General features: G+C 43.8%; 1 protein-coding gene and 2 non-coding genes across 3 annotated transcripts; 2 read left to right on the plus strand and 1 right to left on the minus strand.

Moving 5' to 3' along the window:
• Positions 1 to 1,043: 1,043 nt before the first annotated feature.
• On the plus strand, positions 1,044 to 1,115 carry TRNAN-GUU (transfer RNA asparagine (anticodon GUU)). The gene has a single exon. It is a non-coding gene; the product is annotated as a tRNA-Asn (tRNA).
• A 699-nt stretch (positions 1,116 to 1,814) lies between these two features.
• Positions 1,815 to 1,888, minus strand: TRNAD-GUC (transfer RNA aspartic acid (anticodon GUC)). Its single transcript has one exon. It is a non-coding gene; the product is annotated as a tRNA-Asp (tRNA).
• Positions 1,889 to 4,482: 2,594 nt separating this feature from the next.
• LOC136354797 (putative cytochrome c biosynthesis ccmC-like mitochondrial protein) lies at positions 4,483 to 7,228 on the plus strand. Its single transcript, XM_066306532.1, has one exon. It carries the CDS (start codon positions 5,638 to 5,640, stop codon positions 6,358 to 6,360), a length of 723 nt encoding a protein of 240 aa, XP_066162629.1. The 5' UTR covers positions 4,483 to 5,637; the 3' UTR covers positions 6,361 to 7,228.
• Positions 7,229 to 22,159: the final 14,931 nt, after the last annotated feature.

Genomic DNA, 22,159 nt, shown 5'->3' on the forward strand with positions numbered 1-22,159 from the left:
ATGTTGTTTCATTCCCGCTGAATCCAACTCAGTCTTTATCCTGCCTTGGAGTTCTCTCTCATAACTGAAGCCAGGAGGTATTCGATTTATCGGATTTCGAGCCCCTTTTCTTGCTCCTTGCCATTAGCGCAGCCCTTTTCTTTTTCTTAGCTTTCTTTGAAGCGTAGTTTTTCACCTGAAAAAGAAGGCGCCAGCGCTTTTGTAGTAACCCCCCCGGGGTCCCGGGTTGCTTTGGCGCGCCCCACCCCGTCAGTCCTGTGTTGTACTTGACTTGACTCTCCCCCGCTTGCTGCTTGCTGATCGCAGTGTTCAAAAATGACACGAAGCTGGATATGAGTAGATGTTGTTGGACGAAAACGTCTTTCATTCACAATGAAACAGAATGGTCTCGCTCGATGCGTCATTTTATGATGTGTATTTTCATATTAAGAGTTCTTAAAAGTTATCAACTCAAAGCCCAACCGTCAAAAGGATGCTACAATGTTCGAAATTCTCAACTTAACACGCCCCCTTACTTTCTTCGTGACCTCCCACTACTTCATCTACCGAAATGATTAGGCAGATCTCCTTTTTTCTAGCATTAAACCAGCTTATGATCCTTAGGCTATAGAGCATGGAGCAGACAGAGAGATGAAAGGACCACCTTCTCCTGCTTGCTTGATCGGGGAACGGAATCTATTCACATTTAGAATAGCTGAAGTGCTACTTAACTTCACTTAGTAGTTGAAACTCGGAGAGACAGAGAGAGTCCTCTCTCATACTTGCTGATCAGCAAGGGAATTGGCAGGAACCAACCTTAGTTGCCCCTCGGTAGAGTGAGTCTACTTAGCGAACTGGCAGGACGCGGAGATCGATTGATCAATATGCATATCGAGAGTTGATGGTTGACCGCCGCCCCCCTTGTCCTGGGGGCTCCCCGGCCGGGGAGGCAAAGGGGATTGCTATCGTCACCCTTTCTCCCGGTGTATGTGAAAGAGAAAAAGTGACGAACTTTTTTTCTTTTCGGTCCAAAGAACGAGAGTCAGCTTCCTTAAGTCCGTTCTTCCTCAGTAGCTCAGTGGTAGAGCGGTCGGCTGTTAACCGACTGGTCGTAGGTTCGAATCCTACTTGGGGAGATTTGATTCATTCAGAATTCGAATTGATAGTTATAGCTTTTCTGACTAGCGACCCCTGTTGTCCTTCTCCTTTTTTTTTCTAAAGACGCAGCAGAATCGTCAAACGGGACATCAAAAGTGGGAAGTTGATTGTAGGATTTCTATTCCTCACTCTCGTATAGGAGCAAGAAAACGGATGCGCGTGCTAACGCTTTCGCGCTAGTGCGCTCAATCCGTTGCTTGTTTGGTTCGTTCAATGAAAAGGGATAAGAAGGATCCACTGGGAATGAATGGGAAGACTGGGGTAGTATCTTCATTAGCCGGATGGAATTAGTCTCCACTAGCGCAATTCGAAGAACGAACAAGAAAAGGCGTCACTGTTTAGGTAGGAGGATGGATGGATGTGGTCCAATGGCTAAAGCTCTGCCAGCTTCTTGTAGACTGGCAGTCTCCGAGAGGAACCTTCACCCCCCGGGGGGAGGCCGGGTGGGATGGTAGACTTTTTTTTCGCCACAAGTGGGAACTCAGTCCTTGGTAAGACACAAGGGGGGAAGGAAGATCTTCACTCATTCATTAAGTGCCTGCGGTGAGACGCGACCCACAACAAACGAAGGGGGTGGAGGGGGAGACCGAAGAAGGAACAATTGTCTTGAATGCTACGCTGGGATCAGCAGCTTCCAGTGAAGACAAAATGAGTCGGGCAGGAAGAGGAAGATCGGGCGGGGAAAACGGGGTTCGAACCCGCGACTTCTGGCGTGACAGACCAGCACTCTAACCAACTGAGCTATTTCCCCCTTTCGTAACTACTGTCGATTCAACAGTCACCTACCGGTTACCTTTGTAACTATACCAAAGTAGCTGTACAACAGAATGCCCTTCGCCTTTAGTACTTTTATTTTCTTTTGACGACAGTAGAAAGAAATGGCTCTGCTCACTTAGACTCGGGGCTCCGCGCTCTATCAGCTATCAGTTAGTTGGCGCTACGCGCGACTTCAGTTGACAAAAGCGAACAAGATAGCGCTAGCGCCCGCTGAGAACTTTCGTTTGTTCGCCTTCTAAAAGGCCTACTGACCTGCCGGTGAAAAGCCGGTTACAAAAAAAATAATAAGACGTAGTGAAAAAGTACCAAAACAACTGAAGCCTACATCCCACTACGTCTGGGTTCCCCCTTCCTATGAACCTTGAGTCAGAGGTCTTACCTTGAGTCAATAGGTAGGGTCAACTATACCAAAGTGGAAGGGCCACTATCTAAGCTATTAGTGGGCTGGTTTGAACTATTGATTTACTGAATCGAGTGAAGCTGTGTTGCGTAACAAGACTATAGGTCGCCAAGGCCTATAAGTACAAGTGGTCGCCCTAACGGTCACTCTCAAACTCACTACTTGAGTGACTTTCGTCACTTAGCTTCTTTAATAGGGCTTGCCAAAGAACCCCTCTGGGGCCCCGGGAAGAGGAAGAAGGAGATAGAGCAAAGGTCTCCTCTTTCTGTCCGCTCTTCCCGGCATGTAGAGATCCGATTGGGCTTATAGTTTAATTGGTTGAAACGTACCGCTCATAACGGTGATATTGTAGGTTCGAGCCCTACTAAGCCCATCTGACCTGCTTAATCAATGACTCCGGTAGTCACCTGAACCACTCTCTCGGATAGCCCACAGCCTCTCTTCTGGATGCGAAAGAAGATTCGATCAACGTACAAGGTTTGCCTTCTTGTGAGAAGGTGAATTGTGTTCTCAGTACAAAAGGAGTCTTTGAGAAGGTTCAGCGAGTCTGAAGAGAGAGAAGATCAGTAGAGCAGTCCGGCAGCTGTTCGGGGGTCAGCTTTGGGATTTGCCTGATCGACCCCTACCAGTGTATTAATCTACAAAAATTAAGATTGACATTCGTATGTACAATTTACCGGATCTATCCTCTTCTACTAACTTTACAAAATGGAAGGGAAAATGTGTTGACCAAAGATGTCAACTACTAAGCATAGTCAATTGCAAATCGGCCGGTTGGTTTGCTTCTCTCCAAGTATGGGAGATTTTCCAATCTTCGAAAGACGCTCGTACTTTCTTGATCTTATGAAGAAGGGGCTTACTTCCATTCCGTAAGGATCAATTAATAAGGGTATTATCCCTACGAAACAACTACCCTTTATCGGTAATTTATTATTAGAGAATAAATGAATTGGCTTTTCCTGCTTTCATGTATAAGCTAGTTCATATGGAGTGTGATAGAGGATATCTAGGGCTGGAAGAGTTGATTGAAAATAATAATCCGGTAGGGATAGCTGTGTATTGGCTCAAAGAACAAGAGGATTTACTTTTGATGATGAGTTTATCACAAGTGTTAGTGAAAACATTCATTGGGGGCCCTAACGTTAAAAAATTTTATAAAGGAACACCACTAAAAAGAAGGTGAATCCTTCTTACTCCAGGATATAGATATCCGAAACTTATTGGATAAGCAGGATTTAGCAGGAAATATCGACAGCATTTCTTATAGAAAAGAAGCCTACTTGGTTGGGTGGGAGGATGAAAAGATTCTCTTCCTACTAGAAGATGGCACTGTTGAAGTCTGGAGAGCGGAAGATATTTAAGTAAGGATGTTATGCCAGGTAGCATTCGGTACAAGAGTGAGACGGAGGTAGCTCCGTAGAAGAAAGTAGTTTTGCAAAGAAGCTTGTTCTTCGGAGTAGATTGGCACTACGGCACTACTAGCTTTTGAACAGAAGAAAGAGTTTGTTTTCTCGTCATAAGTGCCACCAATCTCGTTCAGGCACTAAACTAGTTTCGGGGAGGATGGATGGTTGTCCCTTCTTCTCAATAGAATCCGATAGACAAGAATCGAAAGCTGCAGATTTTTTTATTCCTCAAGTAAGTCAGTTGATGATTCAATTCCATCAAAGATGGCAAGAGCGGGGCATCTAGATCGATTCGTTTTTAAGGTTGTTATACCGAATAAAAAGAATTCTGATTCTCTGTTGAGGCAAGCTATTCATCATTAACAGGAAAGATCCCAAAGCTGTTATTGCAAACATGGGATAGCCTGACTCTACGCTACAATCTCTATTTTCTTATGATATTGAATCTGGCTTCTATTATTGAATCAGGCTTCTATTATTCAATCTCTAGTTACCGTGGGAAAAGAAAGAGATAAGAGCTCTTAGTCCGACAAGACAAGATATCCCTCTAAAAGCTTCTTCAATAGCAGTGGATGAAATTCATCTGCACACTGATAATTCACCAAAAACAATAGTTTCTGTTTCCCTAGTTTACCTGCCGCCTCTAGATTTCGTATCCATTCCGTGATCTGGATCTTTAATTGTTGGAAACTTCTCAAGTTCTTCTGCCAAGCCTTGATTAATGAACCTACAAAATCCCTCGAATTGGATCTGACTAAATCCGGGTATTGTGGACATTCCCTCATTTCCATTCCGGAGCATCTTAATCTTAAGTTTCCTGTTTATCGAAGAAAAATTCCATTATCAGCTCACTCTTCATCAATCCCTACAGATCGATCTAGCAATTATGGAATCTATATTCTGTTTACTAAATCACATGAAATTCTCGGGAACTCCACATACGTATTTCATATATGTATTTCATACATATGAATAGAGACAATTTCAACGAAAGTTCGAATTTGCCAGGGGTCCAAATGGAATGAAAATGGGTATATAAAAGACCAACGAAACGACGAGTGAGAAGGATAAGGGGGAGTAGTAGGAGGAGCTTTCATTGAAGTAGAGGGAGCATAAAAATATGTATTTGCTATGGGACTCCGGTTTGATAAAAGTATAGAGCAGGAAATAGAGGATTTTTTCGCAAGTAAAAATCTGGATACAGTAGCGCAGAGCCCATACATAGGGCTTATTCGCGCTGTAGAGCTTTTAGAGAAAGAGGGAGATGGACCTGCCCCAGCCAATGGGAATGACGCAGGGAGCCCAGGCCCAGCGGGGAGTGAAAGGCTCTCCTCGTCGGGCTCATCGGTAAACCAACCTAAGCCGTTGACACAGGATTTATTGGCTGATGCTGTGACCTATGAGAGCCCAAATTATTTATCAGATGCGGAAAGCACAAATTCTTTAGGACCAGTAACTGATTTGGCGAGCCCCTTGGATCCATTCTCCATTCACCCAATAATGGATCTTCTTATGGGCAACTATTATTTAGCATTCACAAATGAATCATTGTCTATGGCGGTAACTGTAGTTTTTTTACTACTTCGAGTTTATTTTCTATATATATGGGTCCGTGCAGCATTTCCACGATATCGTTATGATCAATTAATGGGACTTAGCGATGATCCAAAGCTAAAAGATTAAAAAAAGGCGAGAGCAGCATAATCGTTAGTTAGGGGACGGGCCCGTATAGAAAGTCAATCCTTCTTTTTCCGATATGCCGCCCCGCAAGCAAGGAGTGCCGCGCACGAGCGGAGCGAAAACTAAGCAAGGGGAATTCCGTCATTCCATGGAAAGCATGCGAAATCCTTTGATTGTTTATAGAATCAAAATCACTATATAGTCTTTCTTGTTCCACTTGCAAGGCAAGGAAAAAAAATGTCAGTTTCGTTATTACAACCTTATTTTTTTATGTCAAAGACAAAAAGCTACGCGCAAATTCTCATTGGATCTCGGTTGTTCTTAACAGCGATGGCTATTCATTTAAGTCTTCGGGTAGCACCACCAGATCTTCAACAAGGTGGAAATTCTCGTATTTCGTATGTACATGTTCCTGCGGCTCGGATGAGTATAGTTATTTATATCGCGACAGCTATAAACAGTTCCTTGTTCCCATTAACAAAACATCCCCTTTTTCTTCGCTCTTCCGGAACCGGTACAGAAATTGGTGCTTTTTCTACTTTGTTTACGTTAGTGACTGGGGGATTTCGGGGAAGGCCTATGTGGGGTACCTTTCGGGTGTGGGATGCTCGTTTAACTTCTGTATTCATCTTGTTTCTTATTTACCTGGGTGCACTGCGTTTTCAAAAGCTTCCTGTCGAACCGGCTCCTATTTCAATCCGTGCTGGACCGATCGATATACCAATAATAAAGTCTCCAGTCAACTGGTGGAATACATCGCATCAACCTGGGAGTATTAGCCGATCTGGTACATCAATACATGTTCCTATGCCCATTCCAATCTTGTCTAACTTTGCTAACTTCCCCTTCTCTACCCGTATCTTGTTCGTTCTGGAAACACGTCTTCCTATTCCATCTTTTCCCGAATCTCCCTTAACGGAAGAAATAGAAGCTCGAGAAGGAATACCACTAAAAACCTAGTTCGCTCTCAAATAAAAACCTAGTTCACTCGCTAAAGCATCCATGGCTGAATGGTGAAAGCGCCCACCAACCTAGAAAGGAAAAATAAATGGGTCAAAAAGTAGGACGAGATTCAGTAAGTAATTCAGTGAGTGCTTTCTTCTTTTATAAGAAGAGCGTCGGCTTGGAAGAAGAAAATGAAATACGAACAACCGCGCTGGTCGTAATAGATCGACTTGAATGCGTCTTCTTGCTCCAGCATTCAAGTTCCATTTCAAGGGAGGACGACGTACCATGATACTTTCAGTTTTGTCGAGCCCTGCTTTGGTCTCTGGTTTGATGGTTGTACGTGCTAAAAATCCGGTACATTCCGTTTTGTTTCCCATCCTAGTCTTTTGCGACACAGCTGGTTTACTTATTTTGTTAGGTCTCGACTTCTCCGCTATGATCTCCCCAGTAGTTCATATAGGAGCTATTGCCGTTTCATTCCTATTCGTGGTTATGATGTTCAATATTCAAATAGCGGAGATTCACGAAGAAGTATTGCGCTATTTACCAGTGAGTGGTATTATTGGACTGATCTTTTGGTGGGAAATGTTCTTCATTTTAGATAATGAAACCATTCCATTACTACCAACCCACAGAAATACGACCTCTCTGAGATATACGGTTTATGCCGGAAAGGTACGAAGTTGGACTAATTTGGAAACATTGGGCAATTTACTTTATACCTACTATTCCGTCTGGTTTTTGGTTTCTAGTCTGATTTTATTAGTAGCTATGATTGGAGCTATAGTACTGACTATGCATAGGACTACAAAGGTTCAAAGACAGGATGTATTCCGACGAAATGCCTTGGATTCTAGGAGGACTATAATGAGGAGGACGACAGACCAAATCACGATCTACTAAAAGGAGAAATTGTGGTTCGAGTCCACGTCGTGAGATGGCCAGTGATCTTTAGCTGGTCATGGCCATAATGTGCTTTTTTTCCTCGGATTCATTGAAACCCTCTTTTTCCTCGTGAAAATAGTTCCAGTAAAGCAAACTAAGAGCGGGGAAGGAACTAGGGCGGGCATAAGCTCACCAATTAGGATGCGTGATTGACGCATCTTTTTTTTCAAATGATCAGGGCTTTTCCTTTGGGGCTGGGAAGGTAACAACCAGGGAAGGGCACCTGCTCTCCAATTTCTATTCTTTGTTATCCGTACAGAACTTATCTGTTCCAAACCCGAGAGTCATTCTTTCGATTCAGTAGAGCGATAATCCAAATTATAGGAGTATACTGGGCGAATTCTTCTAAGAAATAAGAAAAGTAGGGCAATAGTTGACTCTTCACACTTACCCCATCTCAGCTTTCATTGAAAATCGCGTCAATAAAAATAAAAAACCACCGGGTCGAGTTCGCTTCTCCCTTCCTTTTGGTGTTTAGGATGTGAAGTTGATATAAGAAGAGAGGAAAGGGGAACTGCGCTAAATGGATAATTTAATCCTGGTGATGGGCTATTCCAATGGGCATGCATCTGAGATATGGGCTTTGAGCGTAGGAACGCCCACCTTTACAAGAGCTCAGTTCTAAGATTGTTTGCGCGCAGGCACCACTACTATTCTTTCTTTTCTTGTTATGCATCCGGTCCTATAAATCTTTTTTTTCTGACCGGAGGAAGAGAAAAAGAGAGAAAGAAATCCCTACTTACTTGACTGGTTTCCGGGTCTCAGAAACATAGAAAGGAGTGAACGAACTACAGAATGTAGCGAGCCGCCCGCCTCCTCTTCTGAGAATATGCAAAAGTAAATATATATTCGTCAATGAATCCCGGCGCAATCCTCTTTAGAAGTCAATATATTCCGAAACCAAAGTCTCTGGGGGAGAAGAGTTAGACAAATCTAGTAATTCGTGTTGTTTTCTCCTCAAAAGAAAAAGTACCTGGGGAATCTATAAATTCCATGCCGAAATGCTAGTGGATCAAGTCATTCTCCCTCGCTGGCAGGCAATTCTAGAACTTATCTCGGGATAGTAAAATAGTTGGGGGAAATGAAAGTAATTAACTCTGAAACAATGCAATTCGGGAGTAAAATCAATTCTATTCGGAGCAACGAAACAATGTAAGAGAACAGAAGGGGCACGGGCTCTATCTTTGATATTCTTCCGGGCAAGAGTTGACGGGCCAAGAGTTTTTTTTAATAAATCCTAACCGTCTACGCCGAGAGCGAAAGAAATAGGGAATGCTTTTTATTCAAGTGGGGCAACCTTTTCTCTCTGCTATTCTTCGCATCTCGAAAGACCCACGAAGCGACAATAGAGGAAATACCCTCTAAGTGCTTACTACTCATACCGGGTATTCCCACTACAATGATTGAGGACTCGGTTGAATCAAATATGTCTACCGGAGTACGCTCCGCAAAGCTCCTCACTCGGCACACAATCTATATCCAAGTCCCCCATCGCACTCCACAAGTTTGGGACGACCCCTTTCTTAACGGTGCCTTAACACAAGGCTTCCCTACTAAACCAGTACAGGATCACTACTCATGACTCCTTGGTCTTCATAGTCCTCGAGAACACGATCAACAATGTCTCCCATACATTGTATGACGAAATGCCTCCTCACTATCCAAGGCAAGTGCATGGTCTATCACCCATCACTTAAACCACTGTCATATATAGGTATCCTATCTCATCTTAGAGTTCCCTTGCCTTCAACAAGCACCCTTGTCTATCGACCAGGTTTCCAGACTACAAATCCCCACACTCAGATAGCATCCAAGTATAAGGCCCTCTCGACTGAGCATATCATCTAGGATCCACTCCCATATGCACAGTCTACTCAACTGAACAACACGTCCAGTCTACAAATGACTCCAAGATCCCTCTTATCCTGGATCCCTGCGCGACAACCGACTTGCCCGCAAGACTTGTCCTTTTAGGTTAGGTGGACCAGACCTTCGTCGCTCTGCACATGTCATCCTTTGCGCTCCACTACAATGTACAAGGTAGGTTAAGCAACGACATACCAGCGAACCCCTGGCTAACCCATTAGCCCCGTAAAGCCTAGACCAAAGGTGCCTAATAGCCTAGCCAGACTCATCGGGTAGGGAATCCCATCCTCAGCGAAGCCAGTAAGCAAGCCCAAGTCCATGCAAGAAGGCCCGCTGGATATATCCAAATTCAAAGCCCATCAAAGACTCATTTGTAGATGAGTTGGATTCGATATTTGCAGGTCAGCATCATTATTATTGTTATTTTATTAATCACCGGCGAATATTGGATTTTCTGCAATATGCATTTCATACGCAGAAATAGATGAGGCAGTGAAGTTGGATAACCCCGTTGCTAGTCAGCCAACAACATTCGATCTTGGTTTCGACAGTGAGCTTCATGGTATCAATACTGTTAGAGTATCAACGAACATATAGATGAATTGTTGATTAGTGTAGATGAATTCTTGATTGATGTTTGCAGGTGCTGTTCGTGATATTTGACCTGACGGAGAAGCGATGCCTTTTTATGTTATGGATCTAGTCCTTTTGACCAAGTTCAGCTCGTTGTGCCAGGGCATCACTTTGAGCTTGCTTTTGAAGATTCTGATTAATGCGACGATGGTTATTCTGAATTCACGTTGCTTTGCCATGATAATGTTCCGTTTTTCATGAAACAACTGTTTGGCAGTTGGTTGTTAGGCAAGATAAAGCCTACTAAACGCGAGGATCTCTGCGTGCACAACTCTGATATTTCGAACAGTGATATATGTGATATCCTGAGGGGATATGCCATAACAGCCGAGGTAAACTGCTTGAATTGTCACTTTGAGATTAGCACATTTTTCCTTATTTAGTACTGGTTTGTGAACTGCCTCTTCTCCCAAGGAAACTACTTTCTGGGTATCGACCGTAATAGGCAGAGGGCGCGGTATAGGAAAGGAGTGGATCAAAAGTATCTGCGCAGAAGGAAGAGGAACAAAGGAAGGCGACAAGAAGGCCAAGCATGCCCGACGAGTCAACTCTTTAAAAAGCTAAAATAGATGCCAACCGCACATGAATTGCAAGAATGCGGTTAGTGATTGATTGTGAAAGCAACAATTGAATAGAAAAATAAGTCGAAGGAGCTGTCAGCGAGAAAATGTTGGAATAAAGGGTCTTGGCATGTAGTCTGGTCCAACCACAACGATAGGGATTGGAATGAAAAGTGTTTGCGCCCACCTCACCAACCATCTTGTCCCGATACATACCTTCCCCTAGCAAGAGATCATGGTCAGTTCTTTGTACAGCCCATGGTATGATATTTGTCGAGAAGAAAAGAATGGCAGCCGTGTTATCACAGTAGATCACGGTTGTCTCATATGCATGCTTAGTCACATCAAGACAGAGAAGATAATTTCTCAGCCATATTGCTTCTTGAACTGCAGCCGTGCATGCTATATATTCTGATTTCATGGTAGACAAAGAGAAACAATCTTCTTTCTTACTGCACCAAGATATTGAGCCTCCTTCAAGGATAAACATATACCCTTGCCTTTTTTCGTCCATCTTTATCAGCAGATCCCTCGGCATCGCTGTATCCAACTAAATGAAAACTACCACCTTGGTAGCATAAGGCGAGATTCATCGTACCACGTAGGTAACGAAGGAGACTCTTTACTGCCATCCAATGAAAAATTCCGGGATTGCTTTAGTATCGACTCACCATACACATCTTCTACCTCATCACTGTCATCATTTGCCGGTGCAGATAATGACACATGCTCCTCAAGGATATCAACAGAACCAACCTTTTGTAGGTAGCAAAACATCTCACTCAGTAACTAAATTAGAGTTCGATCTTTTACGTTTGTGTTGTCTTTTTGCATTTATGTTTCGATCCGACATCAGATCTGAGTTATTGTTCACTGACTATATCTTAGACCATTGCGATCTCTTTCTTTCACTTGGTTTTTCTGCCTTCCCTTCGGTACTCCTTAACTCGGAGATACTCCTTCGGTACTACTTGGCTACTACTTGAACAGATGGGTTTAGTCCCTTCCTTCGGGCAACGTTTTCTCCGGGTACCACCGGGTTGAAAGAAATCCCTTACTATTAGGACATAGTGTTCGGTACGACTTAAGGCTACTGGATTTACTTTCTTTAATGTTGCATCTGCTTTCAACTATTTCATAGCCTCCCGTCCCGAGCAAACGTCGAGAGCAGGGTGTTGAGCCAAAAAGTAAAATCCATAGAGTTGGGGACTAAAGAGACTCTTTTTTGACAGCCAACCATGAAGAGAAGAGAGTCTCAGAGTAGATTCGGTAATGTTGAGTCGATCTAGTATGGAAAATTCCTCGCTGTGCGCTCGCCTTTTGCCTGCTTCTGCTTCATCTGCGGATTCCTTCCCCAGAGTTCTTACTTATAGGCTTTATAGCCAAGCAGTCCAATAGAATAGCTGCTTCTTCTAAAGCGGATTAGAGTGCGACGACCAAAGCTACGGAGCAGCCTCTACCGCTTTCCCCACTGTTCTGGTTGAACTAGGTCTTTGGCTGAGCGACCACCTTCTTCCAGTATTCTTAGCTTACTGTCTGCTTCCTGCCTGATCGGTGCTGACTGACTGTTCTTGCTTGTCTTGGGCCTGCTCTAGTTTTGGTGCAGCTAACTAAGGGTCGAATTTCGTGACTTGATGAAGAGGAAGCCGAGTATCTTTGGTCTTGAAGAGTCAGGCCAATCCAACCCGCTTGCTCCTGCCCAACTCAGTCTCAGTCGTACCATAATGCGCCTGGACTCAACACTTTTCTTGCTCCAAGACCACCCTCTAGCCCTCATGTCAAATAGATGAAAGAATTGTAAACAATCATAGAATGATTTAAGCTGAGGAACATAGAGGTCTCTCCCACCATTTTTGTCATATACCTCTTGAATAGTGTTGAAATCACACGCCACTAAGCAGGGGCCTAAACCAAGTGGTTTATCTTAGCGTGCTAGCCGCTGCTTCATTTCGTATAGCGATAACGCTTTCTCTTTCTTAGCGCTCCACCCCGCGGAGAACTCTGGTTGCGCTTTGGTTGGCTTTCTCTTTTTTTCTATTTTCTCTGACTTGACTCAGCTTGACCTACTTGACTCAGCGGTTAGAGTATCGCTTTCATACGGCGAGAGTCATTGGTTCAAATCCAATAGTAGGTAAAACCGGCCGAAACCCCCGCTTTTGCCAGCATGACAGCAAGCACAGACTGGCATCAAGGAGTCCAAAGCATCGGTTGCTTCCACTTGTTTGTTGCCTTCTTCGACCGACAGACAAGGAACCCCCCTCTTTTTCTCTTCATGTATGTGGGCTGCCTGCCCCGTCCCGAATGGACGAACAGGAAGAAGCAAGCTGAAGAAAGGCGCGAGAGACCCTCTTCCACAATTAGGTGAAGACCAGGAGGGCCGTCCACCTCACGTCAACCTTCCACTTCCCTCACCCGAGAATTGCATTTCCGCTTCAGCTTCCTTACATCCTTCTTTATTCAGGAACCTTTTGTTTGAGGGTCCTTTCTCTTCAGGGTTCCTATAGAAAGAATCTCAGACGGCTTTCATTAGATTATGCTTCCTTGCCCGTGTGGAACATGTGTGAGCATTATTTTTTTCCAACAAGTGATCCGACTGGAAGAAGTGTTATATGAGGACTTCGAGATCAAATAGAGAATCTGTCTCTCCATTCCTCGTGAGCCACTTATTTCTCCGAAATCTGAGATCAGAGTGATTTTCCTCCTTTTTCCCAAATAGTCGACGGTCTTACACCATTGGGATACTTCGGATAAACTGGAGTACATATATGAGAGACCGGTGCTAAAACCTTTTCTCGAGATATCTTCCAAATTCTTAGGGTCCTTGAAACGGATCTTGTTCCCCCGGTGCGAAAGCAGTTGGTTCCGTAGTTTGAGAATTCTGCTAATTCCAAGTATTCCATTATTATTATTTAATAAGAGAATATAAAAACTAAAGAGGAAAAGGCATAACCAGAAGAATTGTGAGAAATAAGTCAATTTATCAAGTTGAGGCATTTCGATTTGGATTTAAAATAAAACCCTCAAGACAGAAAAAGACTCCCCCCCTATATTATGAAATCATAGATTTCCTTCTAATAAATAGGAATAGGAAAAAAAAGACTCCCTTTTCTTCCTATTGATCTTGACGTCGGCGTGCTCCCCTGTCCTTCCACCCTTCTCGGCAGGAGGGATCATAGCAGGGAGCGACTACTACAGTATCGGCCTCGTTACTATGTGGTGGATTCCATTCCGTCTCTATCTATGTCATTTCGAGAGCGTTGAAGACGACTTTGCTCGACCCTCAAACTTCTTTCACTTTTATTGACTTTAGGCACTTCAAAGAATAAAGCCTCTCAAAGACACCAAAAACTAGAATGCCTTCTTTTCTTGAAAGACCGAAGTGCTTTCACTTTCTTGCCTTTCCGAAAAGGGCTGAGCTTCCTTATCCTTTTCTAGGCTGAGGCTAGGCAGAGGGTGAATTGAAAGCCAAAAGAGACAGCGCGTTCTACTAAACTCCGGATTGACTGGTTGTCTTACGCAGTGCTAGCAGGGGTTCGAATCTTCTTGATGCGGATTATCCAAGCTTAGAGTATGAAAATAGGAGCTCTTCTTACCAGCTTTGCTTTCCTCTAGAAGAGACAGGCTTACTGAAACTAGCACTAGCAGCGCGTCTTGTCCTCAGTCAAATCCAATTCAATAAAGAACAAGAAAATGTAGGTGAACAAAGAAAGAAGGCAACTGCACTGCTCTAAGCCGTATGTCATGTGCAGGTACTGTCCAGTTGAGTCTGCTTTATTTCAGAGCTTCTAATGTCCGTATGCTGTCGCGGTTTGGTCAAGTCTAAATGCTCATTATGGTGGCTCATGCGACCTACAATTTAAATAGAGCTAGTTTGGCTGCCAAGAGGCACCTGCCAAGAAGACTCAAGCTGTTGATTTCAGCTTTCATAGGGGTCTTTTGGGGGTTGTTTAAGCATAGGGATGGGCGAGTGTGGGCTACAATGCCACCGGACTTGCTGTGGGTAGCTCAAGAGGTCTGCCTATGGTTCAATTGACAGGTGGTTGTTTTTTCGGGTTGTAGTTTTTTTTTAAAGTTTTTTATGTTTCATGTACATGATGATAGAGATCTGTCAATTTGGGATTTTGACACCCACTAGTTTTATAAAACTTAGATGCGAGGAGGTTTCTTTTAGAGCACTCTTCATTGAGTCCTCTGCGAGCCTTATGAGTTCAGATCCTCTACTGTGCAGAAGCTCACTCTTAGCGATTCATCTTATCTCATGAACGAAAGGAGACTGCTCCGGTGTGCGGGTGAAGGGGACGAGACCTTGTGCCTTCCTAGTATCGAAGCATCTTTGCCGGAGCTCCTTGTTAGAGAAAAGTTGGTCGAATTTTAAATATTTAGAGCTTTTCATTATATAAATTTACCAACTAGAAAATACTTGACTATTTGACTTTACTTATTCATAAGTTGGCGCTGTGTTTACTCCGGAAAAGATAGTGCTTACTTAAGTAAGGCATTAGGGGTGGACTGTCAGTATATGAAAGAGTACTTTTGGCAATACTAATGGCAATATCTAACAGAAGACACATTATTCGCAACCTTTCAGCATTCAAATTATCCACAGAGCTGGAAAAATCACTCTGCCCTTACAGTTCAAAGCCCTAACCAAGTTCATTTAGAGTATGGGGGTTCTTTACAGAGTGGCTTACTCTTCAGAAGGGCTAGACCCTGGGACTCCGCTTTGTTGCTAGCTTTTCGTTTAGTGGTGGGTTAAATAAGTAAAGAGTAGTTACATCCATGATGATGCAGTGAAGATTATTTAGGAACAACTCACGCTATGAATAGCTCTTTGATTTGTGTTAGCTAATGCCACACTCTATAGAGGTCTAACTGGTTGCGAAGTTTCTTATTGTGCGAAGCAAAACATATCTGGGATTAAGTCCACTACGGTATATGTATGTGGAGCTCACCAGTAAAGGACCTAAGTTGAAACAGTAATTAAATAGAATGAGGTAGGACTGCATTGAATGTGCCAATAAAATGAACTTGTACCAGTGGTTACTTCATCCACCAAAATGAAAATCCTCTTACTTAACCCAGCATCCTGTTTGAGATGTGGGACACAGACATTATGGGCCCTATCGACCCGCCATCCGAACAAGGACACCTTGTTATACTAGTGGCAAGGGTTTATTTCTCCAACGGAAGCAGTCTCACTACGGGAAACCAAGGCTTTATATGCTTTTCCTGCACACTAGTTTTATACAGATTCGGCAACCCTAGGAGGATTCTTTCTAAAAGGTAAAGCCAATCATAGGAGGGTATTTTAACTTTTAAAGACTGTTTTTATCAAAGGTGCGATTCTCTCCTCTTACAATAGCCTGTGAGAATGCCAGTGCCCAACTATTCTGTCCCGATCTTAAGCTTAAGTAAGAATGATAAGTCTGGGAGGCAATAAAAGCATAAATCGCCATCACCAGTCATTAAGTAAGGGTCGATGAAATTGGGGGGCTTTCGTTGAAGATCTCAGTTCTTTCGCGCATATGGAGTCAGTCCATCCCGAGCATCACAAGCTTCCTGAACCTTTTCCTTCACACAGTGATGAGGTAGTCGAATTCCTATATGTCAATAACTTGTGTAAAAGCTCTTGTAGAGGTAAGAGTCCCTCTGAGATCTTTCGTTAGCCCGAACGAACACTCTTCCTCTTATTAGAATCAAATAAGTGACAAATGAATGGTAACACATGGTACCTATCCGTGGTCGGGAAATGCTTTGTGCCCTATGTCCTTGCTTTGCTCTACCGAAGGATGACGCAAGGTTTTTCTAACAACAGTGTTCGGTTACCATATCTTTGAATGACAAAGTGCCCGGGAAGAGGAACAAACCTGAAGTCTGCCGAAATCCATAGATCAGGATAAAACCAGTCCTCTTTCGGGAAAAGAATCGAACCAATCCTTTCCTTATCCAACTTTGAGATCCACCAAACTGTGTGGAAAAGAAACACGAAATCCAAGAGAAACCGAATCATGAGAAAAAACAAACCGATAGCATTGACATTTCTTTGTCACGCTTCGGGTTAGGTCATCAGGATCCAGCTATCATGGGCAGGTTCTGAAAAGGGCCTCGGCCTTCCTATGAAATAAAGAGGGTGACGATTCTTTAGTATATTTTATCAATACTCAAAAAACTCGTAATCGTAAGTAGTAAAGAGAAAGATTGATGGATGAAGCGAGGAGTATGTATCTATGATGGGACGATGACTGAAAGACTTTTTTGCAGTAAATGCAGGAGAGAGATGATGGCCGGCCTATGCACTGAATGTGCTGTGTTCTAAGATATCTTGAATCAGATCAACTTATCCGGTATCCAAGCTAAAGCAAGAAGAACTATCGGGTGAGGGCATCTTTCTTTTCAATGAGGGAAGGGCTCTATATCGGTAAGACCATCACAGCACACCCCAACCCTCTTCTCTTGCTTGATAGGGTCAAGGCAGGAAATATAGCATGGAGTGGCGGGGGAACTGTTTGCTTCTCAGCCCACTGATGTATGTATGGCTTGCTTTCTTTAATCAGAACTCATGACTATGGATTGACTTCAAGAATACAACAAAGGGTTGTGGTGAATCCCGGTGTCGGCCCAGATAGAAGACAGCAAATTCATTATTCATTAGTTGCAATGGGGTGCCCTTGAAGTGAATGAGGTATCGAAAAAGCTAAATCAAAAGATGCATAAAAAAGAGGAGGTCCATCCGTGTACAGTAGTGAAACACAAGGACCAATCCTGAAAGACCACTCCTCCCTACCTACGGAGTTTGACAAAGTCATCAATTGGGTCAAAGCAGAAAGAAATGTTGCGTGATCAAGTTAAACAAAATGGAAAAAAGGAAGGTGATCTATGGCCCGATAGAAAAGGAAAACTTGAACCAGATTATATTAGATCTTCGCCCTAGTGAATCATAGTCAGAACCAGGGGGGATCCTCATAGGACTGCTCGTGAGCGTAAAGAGTACTTTTGACCGGAATAGGGCCTTCCTTTCTTTTGAACTCTTATTAGGTAGCAAGGAGCAATTCAAGTATGTGTTCAAAAGAAAATCAACACACAACCCCCTGAAGTCATTTATTTGCTTCTTTAATGAAAAAGGAGGACTTGGTTTTCGGGATCTTGAGAGTTTCAACGATGCCATGCTGGCCAAACAAGCTTGGCGATTGCTGGACAGGCCCGATAGTCTTTGTGCACGTGTTTTGCTGGGGAGATACAGCAAAGGAGGAGATATTCTATCTGCTAATTGCCCTCGAGGTGCCTCGTCTACTTGGATCATCAAAGGAAGAGAGGTACTGAGAATGGGACTGATCCGTAGGATCGGAGATGGTCGTACCACTGAAATATGGCATGATCAGTGGATAGATGGACTACTGAACAATGAAGCCGTTAGGGAGAATGACTGATGATCCAGTTCAGTTAGTTGCCGATCTCATGTTGCAGAATACAAACCAATGGGATGTGGAGAAGGTGCAGCGGATTTTCTTTCCGTTGGATGCGGCTGCTATTCTGAACATGCCAAGGCCGAGAACAGAGCAAGATGATTTTTGGGCTTGGGCATGGGACAGAACGAGCATATTTACGGTGAGATCTGCGTACAGGGAACTCATTCAGCGCTGTGGCCTGTCTGAACCTGCTACGGGATCGTCCACGGGTGACGAGGCTACCTGGAAAGCACTGTGGAGACTCCGGATAATGCCTAAGATAAGAGTGTTCTGGTGGCGGGTGGTGAAAAATTTGCTACCCTGTGCTGCTGAACTCCGCAGAAGCCATATGAAAGAAATAAGTAATTGTCCTCTCTGTGGCAATGACAATGAAACAAAGTTTCATGCATTAGTCGAGTGTGAGCATGCAAAATTGTTTTGGAGTGCGGCTCAGGATCTTTTTGATCTCAAGATGCCACGGTTAAACCCAGCTACATGGTCGCGGGACGTGTTGGATGCAGATATCATGAGCAAACGGGAGGCGGCAATTGCAGTCTCTGTAATGTGGACCATCTGGGGGAGCCGAAACAGCTACAACCATGGCGATGTCAAGTACCAGCCGTTGAGGTCTGTTGAATTGGTTGATGAGCTCATTAAATCTCTGGAGATTCCAGCTCAGGAGGACCCATCGGCTGTGGTTCAGAAGTGGGCTCGACCTGCTTTGGGATGGATGAAACTGAACACTGATGGAGCACTGAACTTGCAGGATGGAGTTGCGGGTGCAGGAATTGTTGCACGGGATAATACAGGAAACTTTGTCACTGCTGAGTGTCGAAGATATGACCATATCAGTGATCCGAGCACAGTGGAGATGCTGGCGTGTAGAGATGCAGTCATGTTAGCACTGTAAATTTGTGTAACCTATTGATGAAGCGTGTTAACCTCCACAATGGAGGCCGCCTTGTATATATTGCCTTCTAGGTCGGTTACAGGTGAAGCCATCTGCTACTTGATCTCCTGAAGGAACAAACCGAATATCCAGCAACCCTTGAGACACTCGTTCACGCACAAAGTGGTAATCCACTTCTATGTGCTTAGTTCGCGCATGGAAGACTGGATTTGCTGATAAGGAGGTCGCACCAATATTGTCACACCACAAGCATGCAGCCCGCGGCTGAGCTATGCCGCGTTCCTTGAGTAAGGTTTGAACCGAAATAATTTCTGCAGTAGCATTTGCCAAGGCTTTGTATTCTGCTTCGGTACTTGATCTTGAAACAGTTGCCTGCTTCCAAGCATTCCAAGAAATCAGATTAGCTCCCAAGAATACTGCAAACCCTCCAGTGGACTTGCGATCATCTGGACATCCTGCCCAATCAGCATCTGAGAACGCACTTACTAGAGTTGAATCTGACTTGCAAATTCGAAGACCAAGTCCCAAGGATCCTTTGAGATATCTCAATATGCGCTTAACTGCTGTCCAGTGCAATGAAGTGGGAGCATGTAGATATTGGCAAACTTTATTTACCGGAAAAGCTATATCCGGTCTGGTCAATGTCAAGTACTGTAACGCACCAACAATACTTCGATACCTTGTAGAGTCCTCCGCACCTAGAGGCTCACCTTCTTTCGCCAATAATTTATCTGTTGTTGATAACGGTGTATTGATCTCCTTGCAGCCATGCATGCCGACACGTTTTAACAGATCAGTAGCATACTTCTCTTGAGTCAAGATAATTCCATCATGAACTTTATTAACTTCTATGCCCAAGAAATAGTGCAACGCACCAAGATCCTTAAGGGCAAATTCTTCTTTCAAATCTTGAAGTAATGCCGAAGTTGCTTTTTCACAAGAACTAGCAACAATGATGTCATCAACATATATCAACACAAATATGGAGATTGTACCTTTCTTGTAAAAGAAGAGCGAAGCATCTGCTTTTGACGGTTGAAATCCAAGATTCTGCAATTTCATGCTTAGTCTGGAAAACCATGCTCTTGGTGCCTGCTTGAGACCATAGAGTGCTTTATCTAATTTACACACATAATCCAACTTTGACTTGTCTTCATAACCAGGTGGCTGACGCATATAAACATCTTCTTCAAGAACTCCATGAAGAAAAGCATTTTGAACATCTAGCTGTCGCAAAGACCATCCATTAGAGACTGCTAGTGACAATATTAGTCTAATTGTGGCCGCCTTGACTACAGGACTGAAAGTCTCTTCGTAGTCAATACCATAACGTTGCTTAAACCCTTTAGCAACCAAACGAGCCTTGTACCGATCAATAGTACCATCAGCCTTCCTTTTTATCTTATAAACCCATTTGCAATCAATCAGATTGCGTCCCTGAGTTGCGGGAACCAAGTGCCATGTGTTATTACGCATTAAAGCACCATACTCTTCATCCATTGCTCCCTTCCAATTTTTATCATCAAGTGCCTCATAAAGATCATTGGGTTCACCAGAATTAGTTAGCAGACCATACCGTACTGCGCCATCCGTATAAACTTTTGGTTTACGAATTCCATGTTGCAGACGTGTCTGTCTTGCAATCGGAGGGGCCGGCCGGATTCCCTACAAATAAATTCTGTATTAAGAAACGAAGGAAGAGTGCGCGTTCGGACCTCAACTAGTCTCCGTGCTCGTCGGGGCCAGTTTTAAGCTTTCAGAGAGTGGTCATCATACCCTTGCTTTCAGGCTTGGGCTTGGCGGATCCTCTAAGTAATGGGTACGTAGGTTTTGTGTCTGTCTTATGTCATCCTGGTGATTTATCATCGGAATAGCTCAGTTCGAGGGAGGGGGGGTGGTAAGCTGAAGCGTCGAATAGTCTTTTTAGTGTACAGTGTCTTGGTTTTGGTTCGATCAACTATCCGCTTCAAAAAGGATAGTTCACAGTGTGCTCATTCTCAAAAAAAGAAAAAAACTTCTTCGTTTCGTTGGAAAAACCGACGCCAACGTTAAGATCAGTCTCCTTTCTCTTTTCGGGAGCAGAGCTTAAAAAGATGGACAGTAACGATCGCGTAATATCAATTTATCGGCCTCGTCATCGATTTCCAATTGCTCGGAAATTCTCAGCTATATGGGGGACTTTGATGGTGAGCAAAAAGAATTGATCAAGAAATTGGTAAACTTTCGCATGATCGATGGTAAAAGAACGAGAGTTCGTGCTATTGTTTATAAAACTTTTCACCGCCTAGCTCGAACTGAACGCGATGTAATCAAACTTATGGTTGACGCCGTAGATAATATAAAGCCAATATGCGAAGTGGTCAAAGTAGGAGTCGCAGGTACTATTTATGATGTTCCTGGGATTGTAGCCAGGGATCGTCAACAAACCTTAGCTATTCGTTGGATCCTTGGAGCAGCTTTCAAACGACGTATAAGCTACAGGATAAGCTTAGAGAAATGTTCATTTGCTGAGATACTGGATGCTTACCGAAAGAGGGGAATTTCACGTAAGAGAAGGGGGAATCTTCATGGACTGGCTTCCACCAATCGGAGTTTCGCGCATTTCAGATGGTGGTAAAGTGATACCATATAAGGAGCTCTTCCTCATTCAGTCATACTCAACAAAAGTAAGAAATGTTTGACCCTGATCCTTTTTTCATCTTCATATAGAAAGAAAATCGGCCTTCCTCATACTCCCCCCTTCATTCATGGAGTTGGAGGAATCCACAAGAGGCCTGCCCGTTCATAATTGCATAAAAGAACCATTTTATGAAAACTCTTGTTCCAAACAAGCAACGGATTGAGCGCACTAGCGCGAAAGCGTTAGCACGCGCATCCGTTTTCTTGCTTTGAATCAATGGGTTTTGTCAATGAATTAATCTACCGGCATCGGAGGGAGAAGCGGAGTCGGGAGCTGGAGGAAATAACACTTTTTGATGGACGGGAGAGGCAGTTGTTTCATTTCATTCGTTGACCCGGAAGGTCGTACAGCTCCATAATCAGAAGCGCAGGAAGCACTGACGAAGGATGGTCTAAGCCTAGAGCGGGAACAAAGCAGAGGCGGGGGCTATGACTAAAGCCCCCATGGATTGATACGAAACCCCCCAGACCAAGTAGTCGATCTGCCAGCACCATCAAGCAGGTACCGAGGTATTTGAACCTCCGCTTTCAGTAGTTTGATACTCGGGCTTCAGTAGCCGATAGGAGGTAGACCATGCAAAAAGGGGCAAAGGCTCGGGCTCTGATATCAATCAATAGCAGCCAGCCAGTTAGTTAAACCAATGCCAGTTGACCGTGTGAAAGAAATAGATCCAATTGACGGTCACAGAACCACTACGGGATAGTCCGTGAGACAAGATCGGGATCCAGATTCATATCCCTCAACCATTTCAAAGGAAAAGGGGGAGCGGGAG

Source organism: Oryza sativa, chromosome 12, assembly GCF_034140825.1.
Source record: "Oryza sativa Japonica Group chromosome 12, ASM3414082v1".
NCBI lineage: Eukaryota > Viridiplantae > Streptophyta > Magnoliopsida > Poales > Poaceae > Oryza > Oryza sativa.